Source organism: Pristis pectinata, chromosome 16, assembly GCF_009764475.1.
Source record: "Pristis pectinata isolate sPriPec2 chromosome 16, sPriPec2.1.pri, whole genome shotgun sequence".
NCBI classification, from domain to species: domain Eukaryota; kingdom Metazoa; phylum Chordata; class Chondrichthyes; order Rhinopristiformes; family Pristidae; genus Pristis; species Pristis pectinata.
Window position 1 is genome coordinate 23,859,308 of NC_067420.1, and position 14,146 is coordinate 23,873,453.

The 14,146-nt window shown below is 37.7% G+C and overlaps 1 protein-coding gene across 7 annotated transcripts in view; it reads right to left on the reverse strand.

The window, feature by feature from the left end:
- Positions 1-14,146, reverse strand: part of arfgap1 (ADP-ribosylation factor GTPase activating protein 1) — a 33,219-nt gene that overhangs the window by 12,061 nt on the left and 7,012 nt on the right. For all 7 annotated transcript variants that reach the window (XM_052031179.1, XM_052031183.1, XM_052031182.1 and 4 more), the window contains exons 2-5: positions 5,927-5,991; positions 3,610-3,719; positions 2,896-3,064; positions 1,062-1,162 (exon numbers count right to left, since the gene is read on the reverse strand). In XM_052031179.1, coding sequence (XP_051887139.1) covers positions 1,062-1,162; positions 2,896-3,064; positions 3,610-3,719; positions 5,927-5,986 — 440 coding nt within the window. In that variant the 5' untranslated portion in view covers positions 5,987-5,991. The remainder of the gene's footprint in view (positions 1-1,061; positions 1,163-2,895; positions 3,065-3,609; positions 3,720-5,926; positions 5,992-14,146) is intronic.

Below are 14,146 nucleotides of genomic sequence, written 5' to 3' on the forward strand. Positions count from 1 at the left end.
TTGCCATGGGTTTCAGCAGGGTATGATCTTTAGTATTCAGGCCATCAATAGCTTTGTCAGCACTTGGAAACCACACATTCCCTTATAACATAGGAGGCCATTTGATTCATCAAGTTTATGCCAGTTCTCAGAGTAATATCATCAATGATATTCCCCCACTTATTTTTCTGTAACCTCTTCCCTCACCTGCCCATCAACTTCACGTGATTCGCCTACCACCCAACCACACTAGGGGTAATTTTATAGTCACTGTAATCTTACCAACTGGCACATCTTTGGGATGTGGGAGGAAATGGTAGCACCTAGGGGAAAACATGTGGTCACAGGAAGAAAGTGCAAACTCCACACAGACAGCACTGGAGGTCAGGATCAAACCTGGGTCACTGGAGCTTTAAGGCAGCAATACTATCTGCTTTACCACTGTGCCACTTGCCATGGCTGTCAGCAAGTTGCAGGGCCTGCTGCATTTCTTTTTCCACTCACCGTCTGTTCTTTAGGTTACAGGTTTTCTGCTGCAGTTTGCCTTCAAAGGCGTGTACAGTTTCCATTTCAGAAATCCCTTGTGTTTAGTTTTCCAGTTGCTCTGGGGGGAAATTGAATTCCTGGATCAATGGTTTCAGACCACTGGATGTAATTCAGAAACTTAACCACAGTGGTCAGCAGTTTTGAGGTTCCTGGTGAGCTAAGCCCATGAATTCAAGACCCCAAGAAAAGCAACACAAAGGATCTGGGATATTCAGGGTTCAGCACCTAAATATTACACAAAAAACTGGCTTATGTTCAATCTGCTAAGACCACCAAAGATCTGGGTCTGTAGACAGTGTACATGAACAAACATCATTATTTTAATTTCTTTTTACTATGGCATTGCCTTTAACAAAATTATACTGCTTGAATTTTTGTATCAAAATATCTCTACTTTAAGTGGCTTGTCTCCATGATACGTAACTTGGTGAACACAAAGGTTAAACATTTTACTGAAGCCTATTTAATCTTATCAGGCTTTTACTAAACATTATATGCAACTGTGACATATTAATAAAAAAGTGAGGACTAAATACCGATGTGCTGAAGAAACAGATACTTTAGGCTGTGGTGGGGTCCAATTCCGAGCCTCTGACGTTTCAATTGACCATTCTCTACCTTCAGCCAAAGTAGCAATCTGAAAATCAACGAGAAAAATAAGTGCATATTTTCTTATCTGTGAGAGTGACAGATGGATAAGTTTGCCTTTTTTAAAACTTCTAATTTCATAACAAATAATGCACCCAGAGATTTTTTTGCAAAAAAACAACTTAATATGAATGTGTACATTGTTAATGATGCAGAAACTATTCTGTTAAGGCGGTTGCCAAGAAACAAGATGAAAATGTATGCTGAACCCCAAGCTTCATTATTTGCACAAAGCATTGGAACATACATAAGATAATGCAGAAAAATTGCATTTTTATATTTCTCCCAGAAAGTTTTCCTATTGTATTTGTGCAACTGAGGATGGCTTAGTAATAGCTATTTTTGGAATTCACTCAAATGATCCCTTGTTTACTGCCAACTATTAATAGGATAAACTGGGAGGTGCTCATCTGGGCTCAAATTGTGGATTAGTTTCCAACTCTGCAACTATTGTCACTGAAAGATGCACAATATTAATGACACATCTTGGCTGTTAATAGGCCACTAAAGCATCCTGAAGGAAAACACAAGTAAACGTTATAGGAAACATCCAGAAATAGATAAGCTAATGCTAAGAGTACACATGAATCTTCCCTGTAAGAAATCAGTATCGTGAGAAGACCATGAAGATATTAATACCATCACTAAAACACTACCCTCCTGTAGAGAGCGGCACATGAAAGCCCAATTTTTGTTTAACATTAATCTATCACCCTAAATGTACAAACTCTCAGATTCTGCATATTAAAGATTGTTTACTTAAATTAACAGAAATAAATGAATTTTTTCTCAGTTTAGTTGAAATGAAATTACACCAGCCTCAATTAACAACAATACAGAGCTCATGAAAATTCTGGATAGATTAATCCTGCAGTCTTTCAAGAGTAAATAAAAAATTCTTCCACAGTGCTTAACTACATTTCTCAAATAGTTTCTGACAAAGAATGATAATTCCACTTTTTCAAATAGAGTCAAGGGATCCTGAATATTTATTTGAAACACGATCAGTTGTTCAAGGAGCAAGAGGTTATAACATTGCCAGAAGTGTTGAGCCTAAGATTGGAGTTTGGACACACATATTCAGATTCCCAGATTAAATAACCTTAACATTAAATAAGCTTAAACTGAACAGCTTTTAATTTTTAGAAGGTGCCATGCTGTAAGCAAACAATTCATTCACATGCATCTACGCAATGAACCAATAGATGACAATATACAAAAACTTACTATTGACAATCATCATTAACAATGGGCAAATATAATGAAGACCAATTTATGCTTTTAAATATCTTTTAGTACAAATATTGGGGCATGAGATACATCATAATTACCAACTATAGATATTATAATCACTTGTTGTTTGGCAACTAGGCATTGAACTAGAGATAACCAAATGTATCTTAAGAGGAGAGCTGTAACAAACTTACTCTTTCACAGATTTTGACACTTCAGAAATGCCCTGCACCAAATATTTTGCAACGAGTGGAAACTAGCATCAGGCCAGGGAAACGATTAGAATTAAAATGGGATGTTATACAGTTCAAAGCAACAAACTAATGAAGTCAAAATTTCGCTTAAGGTTGTACATTTAATCCAAGTCTAGTGAACCGTAGCTAATGCAGTAAAATTTATTTAACTAAGAACACTTCAAGCTTGTTTCACTTCATAGTTAAGGTTCAACTAAATTTCATTTAATCCACATTAATTCGATGATTATGGTACCTTGTCTCGGTATAAAGCTGCAGCACGACTATTGTATTTCTCTTGCAGTGACCAACATGGATCATAATCCTGTGATTCCAGAAATTGGCGAAATTTTGTATTACCTCCAACCTTCATTTTCTCCAACTCTAAGTCTTTCCATTTATCCATAGTGACCGACCGTACAAAGCTACAGGATAGTAGGAAATAGTTAATTTTATTTTCACTGTATTATAGATCAAGAGTTCTATTTGTTAACAGCAACATCTTTATTTACTGACTGTAGGAAAACCTCCTTCACTAAACCTAATCTTCATAAGTAATAATGTATTCTTAATATTGTATTTACTATCAGCATCTTTGTGCTCTGAATAAATACTTAACAGGGGTACAGATCACTCATTTTCAAGGCTCTTATCCAACTGGGTTTTGACATAGGAGTCTTGACCAGACAGGAACCTTTCCAAATATGTTAAGCCTCACAAAGAACAATTTACCCTTAAATAATATCTACCAGTATGTCCAGAAAATCCCAAGACTGGCATTGGTACTGAAACTGGGCCTTATTTTTCCCCACAAGCTCAGGGTTGCAATGTGACTTGGGATTGACAAATCAACTCAAGCCAACATCTAAATTTCTATTTGGAGAAATGAGAGACTGCAGATGCTCCTCCAGCAGTTTGCTTTTGCTCTAATTTCCATTTTGAATTTAGCTTTCATTTTGCTTTCATGTACCTGAGATGAACTCCGAGACCTCTGTGCTTTCCTGAGCATTCAAGACAAATCCATATCCCATAAGTCACACTGACCCATTGTGGATTGAAAGCTCCACATTCAAAGCAAACCTAGAAGAGAAAACAAACATTGTGCAAAAATGAAGACAACTTGAAAAATAATGCTGCCCTCCATCAAAAACTGAGACACTTATAATAACTTAAGCCACTCTTGTTTTAAGACAAACTGGACAAAAATTTGATTTCCTGTAGTAACAAAAATGAAATTTCATGTACAAATCACCAGAAACCAGAAGAACCACTGATGAAGCAATCATCAAGAAAATTGATTAAAATAGTATGCAAAAGAAAAAAAACAGCCTTATTTGATTGCCTTACAATTCAAAATTTAATTGGCATCATGTCCTGCATTAGAGTAGACAAAGGTGGGGAACAACCCCTATTTCCAACTCTGCCTACTTCTACTAATACTTTAAAAATTCTGAATAAATTCAACATTTCCTACCCTTTTGCTAATGCTGTGCATTTATACAGTGCATGCTGGAGTACTAATGCAGTGGAAAATATCATTTATCGGTAAATCCTTTTTTCAGATGCCTGAAACAGTTATAATTTAAGATAAAATTAAAATTGATTAAGATTTCAAATAAAACCCTAACCTGCCATACAACACTAGGATCAATCTACAGGCTAAGAGGTAACAAATAGCAAAGCCAAGCTCTGACTATAAAGCAACATTAAAATAAAATGAGATTAAACTATCAGTCAAAAAACATGAGGCTTCTTCAAAGTTGAAAATCACTAAATATTCAGTCTTATTCAGGTTTTAAAAACACTCTGGATATTTTAACTGCTCTGAAACATTATCCTAGGCTTGTATTTATGGATAGATATGAAGTTATCTAAAATTACACAAGTGTTTATTAACAGATCATAATAAATTCAGGTACATTTTAGTCCAGTTAACAGAATGGAATAGTGCATGGATAAATTCCTGATGAATCCAAGGTCTACTCCAAATTCAGAGCAACCAATCCATCTTCTATTCATGCTCATCATTAGAATTCTGGGCTGTGTGCACTCAGGAGGAGTGGGCTACTTTAGACCTACGATTCTGAAAGCTTGCCACCATTGTGGATTTGCCTTGACATGCATGCAATCAATTGATGGATATTCATTGCCATGATTAGTCATCAAATCCATTATTGTATTATACAGCCATCAGGAGAATACAAGAATGGACCTGGATCTTTTAAGAGTTAGCATCATTAATGTTCCTTTGCATTTCTTTGTGTGCCTCAGTTCTAATCTAATGCTGCTTCTAATTGCTTGCCAGTAGCAGTTGCTTGCCTTTGGCAGAAATAATTAAGTTTAAGGCATAGCTAGAGCAGATGGTCAGAATCTTTTTCACAAGGGTATCAAAAATGAGAGGGCACAAGTTTAACGTGAGAGGAAACAGTTTTAAAAGGGATCTAAGAAGAAAGATTTTTTTTAAAAAAACAGACTGATTGATATGTGGAACGCTACAGGAGGTGGTCGAATCAGATACAATCTCTACATTTAAGAGGCATTCAGAGAGGCACATGAATAGGCAAGGCATAGAAGAATACGAACGTAATGCGGGCAAATGGAATTAGTGTAGATAGGCAAAAAGGTCAGCATGGATGTGATAGGCCAAAGGAACCGTTTCTGTGCTGCAAGATTCTATGACTCTAATGCAAGCAACTTGCTGCCACTGATATTTGCAAAGGGATACCTTAAGGTAAAGTGCATTAAGTATACGAATATATTATTTTGGACTAACTTAAAAAAGCTTTCATGCTGGCAAACCATCCCCCCCCCCTGCCCCCCGTAAAATCCACAAATTTGGAATAATGCCCCAATAAAGATACTTCCAACTCAACAAATCAAATCAATTTTATCTAATAGAATTAAAGTTGCATAAAATAATAATTCAATACAAAACATGCCAAATTATAAAATTTCAGAGAAGCAAAATCTTCGTAAATCATTTTACTTTGAATTACCACAATTTACAAATTTTTCTTTTCAGTAATCTTTTGTCTTGATGAACCTAAAAATGTTGAGGAGAAAGGGGACAGGAGTAAAGGTAGGGAACAAACACTATTGTTGGAGAGTGCTTCAGTGATTTGAATGGCCTGAAAATTGCCTTACAGTAAAATTGTCAGATGAAATAAGTGATGAGTGATAGGTGAAGGCTACAAAATTGCTTATAACCAAGCCTCTATAAACTTAGAGCATTCATGTTTCAGTGAATTCAACTGCATTTAACAGTAAGCATACATCATATTACATACATTGTTTTCATCTTGAGTCCTCACTTCTTTAAGAACCCGCCTTGTCCTTGGACTTGCCATAGTATCTGGAAGAAAATAAGAGAGCATTGTTGGGTAATTATAATTCAACCCCTGTAGCAGAAGTCACTTTAGAAAAGGTAAAACTTGGAAGATGTAATGCACTGCCTGAAATGCAATGGTCAGCTCACCACTTTCCTTCAATGCAGCCATAAAAGAGCAAGTATATTCACTAGGCGGAAAGAATTTACAACCATATGAAACAAAGAAAAGCCTGTAAATATTGAAAACTTAGAGATAAAATGCTGGATAAATATAGTAAGTTGGTCAACTTCTGTAAATAATCAAATTTTTAATATAGCCAGTGTGCTTTTACATCTGAATTGAACCCAAAGCAAGCAATTTTAAAAGAAAAAAGGGAAATTAAGAGTGAAAACCACCATCAGCATTGGCAGGAGCATTGATAGATTGATAAGATTTCTTTATTAGTCACGTGTACGTCAAAACACAGTGAATTCCCATATCCTTTTATTCTCTTATTGCCCCAAAATCCATTAAGTCTTCAACATAACCAATAACTGAACAACCAGGCCTCAAGTGCAGATGTACAACTACCCAAGAAATCTCTCCTCAGTCATAAATGGCTGACTACTGATCCAGAGACAACAGCCGTTTATAAAAACTCTCCTACTAGAAGCAAAAGCCCTTCAGCATCCAGCCTTCCCAAAATCTTGCATTTCCAAAAGAAATAACTTCATTCTTTCAAGCCCTAGTACATCTAGGTAAACCTTACTCAATCCTTTCAGACAACTCTCTCATCCCTAGAGTCACTATCATGAATCTACACTACTCCATCTCCAAGCATACCCTTATTTTAGTACAAGACCAAAACCACACAGTAACTTCAATGTGGCCTTACCAACAGCAGTGCAACTGCAGCTAGACCTCCTTAGTTTTGATATACCATTAACCTCCCTAATCAATTTCTGTATCTGCATGTTAATTTTCTGCATTTGATGAAAATACACACCAAGATTCCTCCATATTTACTGGTCTCTCACCATTTCAAAAAAAAGTTTTTCTATTCTGCCTAGCAAAATGAATAACCTCACATTCCCAATATTATACTCCATTTCCCACCTTTTTGCCAACTTGCTCAGCCCTTTGCATACACTTAGCATTCTCTTCACTTTCCCACCCAGTTTAGTAAAATCAACAAGTTTAGATGAAAAAGACAGTGTTCTGTGTCCAAGTCTTATCTAAGATTCCATCCAAGTCTGCTTTATAATCCAGATCCTGCACAAACTACGAACACTTCCTATTGCAACAGAAATTGGGGAAATGGCTATGGTCCTAAGCTACTAAAGGCAATGTTAAGGATAGAGGGCTGCAGAGTACCCAGGCAACAGATTGGCAAGACTCATGTTATTTTTATTGATTGAAACACTTAAGATTTTCCCTCATCCCAGTCATCAGCTCCAGACTCAGCTTCTGCATTGAACACTTTTAAAGCCCGGAGTTGTGCATTACCACTCAAATTGTTTTGATGTTAAATCCAATAAATTTGGTAATTTCAATAAATTTTGACCAAAGTTATTTTGCATTCTTTACAATTACATGGTATAGTTTGGGTGTGTAAAAATAATATGCAGACAGTTCTTGTGGTATATTACAAGTAAAGGTTTACAGTCTCCTTGTCTGTAGTGCACATTGCGGTTCTGTCAGGTTTGTGGAGCATAATCTGCAAAATTTCAAAGTACACTGGTCATCTTGTGCAAAAATCTTTTAATCTTTTATCTCAGATGAAATGAAACCCTGAACACTTTCCTTCAGAAATGTGCAAATGTACACTTACTCCCACAAATTATGAAGGGTCCTGGAAAAGTGAATCTCAAATAGATGAGGTTGAACAACACCAACCAGGAGTACTTCTGGAATAATTGAGCCATGCAGATCAGGAAAACCCAGATTTGACCTCAAATCTATGATAATTTAATGATCCTACTGAAGGCAGTTGTGTCACTATGTCTAATCACAGCAGTCCTGTGTTATGGGTGGAGTAGGGCAAGGGGTAAAGATGAAAAGCATACTTAGCCATGATGAACAACACATTTCCTTCCCCATGGTCTGCAACACTCAGTCATAAATGTAAAGAAGGACATGTCCACAAGAATGGAACTCTACCCCAGCAATAAGTCAACAAGTGGGGGAAAGCCAATAAAAGATAAACAACTTCAAACCAAGGATTTTTTTTTTGACACAAACTTACTGAAGAATTATTGTACCTCAGGTAAAATGAGGCATCAATTTTCTCTGGAGCATTTCATGAATAGAATTCTACCAATAACCAGGTTACTTGTGATGGCTATAGGCTATACACCAAATTACTGTCATAGACTGTCCCAGAATCTGCCAAGAAAATAACCCTAATGCATGACAATGCCATTCTTCACTGTTAGTAAGCTAAAAAAAACAATTTGCGGCAAGAAAGAAATATACAATAAACTGCAATCATCTTGAGTTGTTGCACCATTTCTGCAATTCTGCTGCTAGCCATGCCAATTATTAGCTCATCAACTTTTCTATAAATGCTCCTAGAATTGCTGGAATTACTTGAAAAATACAAAGTTCTTGCCAAAGGTATTGAAGTAAGCGTCCTTTTAATGGCAAAATTTTATATGCAAGTGATGCCACTCAACTTCAAAAGCTCAGTGAGGAAGCACTTAACCTGGAGTGGAGTCTCACTCTTGCAAGCAGCAAATTGTTTCTTGGGCTTTCTTTTTTTCCCCTCAAATGTTAATTATTTGTACTTTTTCTTCCAAGTGTTTATACTTCACTTTTGTCCTTTTAATCAACCCATTCTACTTCACATTTGTTTATTTAATTTGACCAATTCACTACTATGTCAGTGTTTTTTTTAAATAATTCTATCTTATTAAAACAGACAAGAGCATCAATAGGCGAAAGACCCCTCAGGTTGCTCAGCCCTTCAGCAAGATCATAGTTGACGTTCTACCTCAATTTCACTTTCCATCCATATCAATATATTCTTTAATTTCCTCAGTGCCTCCCCAAAAATATATAATCAAGACTGAGCATCCACATCTCTTGGGTGTAAAAATCTTAGCGAAGAAATATCTTTCACTTCAGCCCCAAATAACCAACACCCCAAGCTGAGAGTATGACGCATTCTTCTAGACTCCCCAATTAATGAAGCAATCAACATCTGTTAAGCGCCAAAGAATTCATTGTCTGATTTGAGGAGATCACCTCTTACTTTTCAATGGCCATTCTACTCATGTCCCCTGTAGGTTAACCTTAACAAATCAGGAATCACCCCAGAGAATTTACCTTTATAAATAATCTTTATAAAAAATCCACCTTTATTAAACACAGGTGAGACCACATCTGGAATACTATGTACAGGTTTTGGTCACCTCAGTATAGAAAGGAAGTGGTTGCTCTGGAGAATGTACCTGGGATGGTGTTTCAGTCATGAGGAGAATGGATAGGCTGGATTTGTTTTCCTTGGAGTGAAGACCAAGGGTGAATGTGACAGAGGTATACAAAATTATGAGGGGCATAGTTAAAGTAGAAAGTAGTAAATTTTCCCTAGTATATATGACTACAACCAGAGGGCAAAGGTTTTAGGTAAGGATTAAAAGTTTTGAGGGGATAGAAGGAAGATATTCTTCCATCAAAACAGTGGTTGGAGTTTGGACGGCACCGAGGAGAGTGGAGAAGGCATGGACTCTCAGAACATTTAAGTACCACCTAAACAAGCAGTTGAATTGCCAAAGCAGATAAGAGTACTGACCAAGAGCTGGTAAGTGGGATTAGTACAAGAGGTACTTGATGGTCAGAATGGACAAGGTGGGCTGAACAGCCTGTATCTGAGCTCCATAACTCCACGAGTCTATAACTGCCACTCAAATATTTATTGTAACCTCTTTAAAGCATGCATATTCTTTCGTGCGTAATACTGTAAGCCTGATTTCATGAAAGCTGTATATAACTGCTGCAATACTTTCTTCTTTTAACACTCCAATTTTCTTGGAAGACATTATTTGCCTTCCTAAATGGCTTGATGTCCTTCCAGGTTAAATTTAGTGATTGAAGTAAAAGGATGCTCTGAATATTTACTGTCCTTAGTTTCTTTAAAAAACAAAAAAGTTTTTCTCTTATTCCTGCCAATGTAGCTACTAGACTCACTTCAATTTGCTTATTGCCACAACAGGTCTATAGCAGACACAATCTCACAGGCTCTCCACTCTGCTCTGGACCACCTGGACAACTGTAACACACATGTCAGGCCCTTGTTCATTGACTACAGCCCAGCATACAACACCATCATCCCCTCAAACCATCTGTACCTCTCTCTGGAATTGAATCCTCAACTTCCTCACTGGAAGACCACAATTAGTGTAGATTGGAAACATCATCTCCTTCTCACTGACCATCGACACAGGCACACCTCAGGACTGCACGTTGAGCCGCCTGCTCCACTCTCTCTATACTTACAACTGTGGCTAAACCAGCTGTAGGTATAGCTTACAACTGGCTTAGCCACATAGTTGTAGGCATAGAGAGCTATACCTACAACGCCATCACCAATGACACCAGTACTGTTGGCAGAATCACAGGTGGTGACGACGCAGTGTACAGGAGTGAGATAGGGTTAAAACCCAAAGATGCAGGCCATTAAATACTAAAAACCTATCAGCTTTTTGACCTTTTTAATTTCTACTGCACTCTATCAATCTCCTCACTCAATAAACCCTCAGTTCCTCACTTTAAAATATATCTTTCTCACCATGAAGATAAATGCAATTTAATTGCTAGATCATTCAGCCTAATGTTCAAGAGATACTATGTCTCACTGATCTGTCATGATGCCCATTTCCATCTACTTGCAGGATGAAAATAATGAGGTAAAGGATAAGAAAAAGTCCTACTGCAATGTATCACTCTACATTTCTGAGACTTATAATAATCCCATTTGAATTTATTTTTATTACACTTTTAATCTTTTAAAAATAAATTTAAAAAGGTGAAGACCTGAAATTCTGTTATGCATCTTTTCTGATCCAATTTCATATCTCTGCAAGATATTTTACATTCTATTCAGCTGAAATATTAAACAGATCCCAAAGTAAAATTAAGCACACTGGAAGTTCTGATAATATTTACCCAAGTTTAACAAATAATGATGAGATAATAGATTAATCAGTTAATACACGATTATTGATTGCTGCAAACAATCTACAATACCTACACTATGAACAAACATTAAACTTTATATTGGACCAGGAGTTATATTTATTATTAAAATTCAACTGAAAAATGTAGTGCAATGAATTTGATCATTTAGTTAATTCATAATGCAATAATATTGATACTTTAAACTGAATAGAACTACATGTTGAAGCTTGTTGTTAACTGGTTGCTATGGATCAACTTTCCCTATAGTTTTCAGATATACAGTTTCATAAGAAATGTACCAGTGAATTAAAGTACAGCAAGATGTCAGGAACAAAAGTGCGATAATGCTCAAATCTCTGCCAATTTCAAAAAGACATCTACTGTACTGATGCCAAGAGCATGGTGACTTGCCTCAATGACTACTGCTCAGCTGCACTTTCATCAACCATAATAAAGTGCTTCGAGAAGTTGGTTATAGTATGAATCACCTTCTGCACTTCAATTTGCCGACCCCCACAATGGGTCAACAACAGATGTAATTTCTGACTCTTCACGCTGCTCTGGATGACCAGGACGACTGTAACACAGGCTGCCCTTCATTGACTACAGCGCGGTGTTCAACACAATCATCCCATCCAAACTCATCATCAAGCTTCATGACCTTCAACACAGGTGCACCTCAAGGCTACATGCTTAGCCCCTGCTCTACTCCCTATATACACATATGACTGTGTGGCTAAGCACAACACAGCTCCAATGCCACATACAAATTCACTAACAACACCACTGTTGGTGGAATCATTGGGGGGGGGGGGGGGGTGATGAGTCAGAGTAGAGGAGCAAGGTAGGACGCCTGGTTGAATGATGCTGCAACAACAACCAGTCACTCAACGTCAGTAAAACTAAAGAGCTGATTGTTAACTTCAGGAAGGGGAAGGAGGGCGAACATGCGCCAGTCTATATTGCAGGATCAGCAGTGGAGAAAGTCAGCAGCTTTAAATTCTTGGGCATTAACATATTGGATGAACTGTCCTAGGCCCAGCACATAGATACAATCGCTAGCATCTTTATTTTCTTAGAAGGTTAAGGAGCTTCGGCATGTAACCAAATACTCTTAACAAATCTCTACAGATGTACTGTTGAAAGCATCCTGACTAGTTTCATCATGGTCTGGTATGGAATTCAAATGTATGGGAACTCAAGAAGCTGCATAGAGTAGCAGACTCAGCCAATACATTAAGGGCACATCCCTCCCCACCATTAGTATCTACAAGAGGCGCTGCCTCCAAGGCCGCTACATCTATCATCAAAGATCCCCACCATCAAGCCATGTCATCTTCTCGCAGCTAGCATCAGGCAGGAGGTACAGAAGCCTGAAGTCCTACAACACCAGGTTCAAGAACAGCTACTTCCCTTCAACCATTTGGTTCTTGAACCAACCTGCACAACCCTAATCACTACCCCAGTATAGCAACACTATGACCACTGATCACTTTGCACTACAATGGAGTTTTTGTTCTAATTGCATTCTCTCTTGTAAAAATTGTGTATAATTTATATTTTTCTTGTGAATGCTCCTTATTTGATGCTATGTGCCTGTGATGCTGCTGCAAGTAAGTTTTTCATTGCACCTGTGCATAGCTGTACTTGTGCATATGACAATAAACATGACTTTGACTTACCAGGCATCTTTTAAACCTAAATGGGAGAAAAGATGGGGCCTCTGTTTATCTTATTCAAAAGAAGATATGGTGTTAGATCCAATGATAATGCATTGGACTTGCCACCCACCAACACAACGCTTGACTGGTATCTCTCCTCTCTTTCCACAACGGGCAAGCTATCTTTCAGCAGATCTGGGGGGCTCTCTGGAAACGAGGTTGGCAGACAAATTTGCAGACTCTGGAGACCAGCCACCTTATGCACAAGTGGTGCGTAATTACATGGCACAAACCAATTTCTAGGCCTCACAGTTGACCAGATACAGATGGGAGAGTTTAGAACTTTGTCATCATGTCTCTTATGTGGGATTTGACTTAAACAAGTGTGAATTAAAAAAAGCCATTGATAACAACTACAATTGTTGGGAATATATCCTTCTTTCTTGCTTTCCTGTCTTGTAAATTGGTTCATGCCAGAATCGCTGCAAATCACTTGTGCCTAAAAAGGTTGTTCTCAAGAACCTGATAATTTGTCTGCCAGCTTCATTGGTATGCTTCCAGAGTGCTTTTAGGCCAGCATAGAGCTAGCCAGCCAGCCAATTGTGTGCGTGGGGTGGGGGGGAAAGAGGAGGGACATCAGCAAGTGGCTACAGTGGAGTTGGAGACAGTGGTTGTTGAAATGAAGATTCATGGGGAGGTTTTGGAAAGAAGTGAAAGGAAGAATCCTGTTCCTCCTAGATCCAGATTCACACAAACAGAAAAATGTTCATTCGCCTTTTGACTGCCAGGTGTCAACAAACACCTTGTGCAGTCCTCAGCACACACAGAGCAGTTTTATAAGGTTCATCACATGCTGAGGACTTGAAGTCAGGCCATGAATCAATTTCATTAAGTACTCCAAACAGTCATTAGATACCCAATTCACACAGAGAATGGGCCCAATGCTGTTTCAGACTGGATATTGTTAATGACTGCAGGTCACATTTACCATTCAGGCAAGAGACACGTTTCCTTTGCAGACTTAGTACTTTTGTGCTGTTTTGGATCTCAGACCTAGCTCTACAACCCTAATATGTTGTTTCTAATGCAGCAGCAGATCGCCAGTCCAAACATCCCAAGCCCAAAAACATCCAAAATCCCAACCTAACAAAGCAAGTGATTCTTCAAAAAAAAATTACTCACTTTAACTGTCCAATAAACAAATTTAATGTAAATGTTTTTTTTTGAAAAAGCTTCATATTGTTTAATATTTATTATACCTATTACAACACAAGAGAAGGCCATTCAATCCATTGAAGCCATCCCAGCAGAGCAATCTCATTCCCTCTCATCTTTTCCCTTTCAGGTCTACAGCTTAATC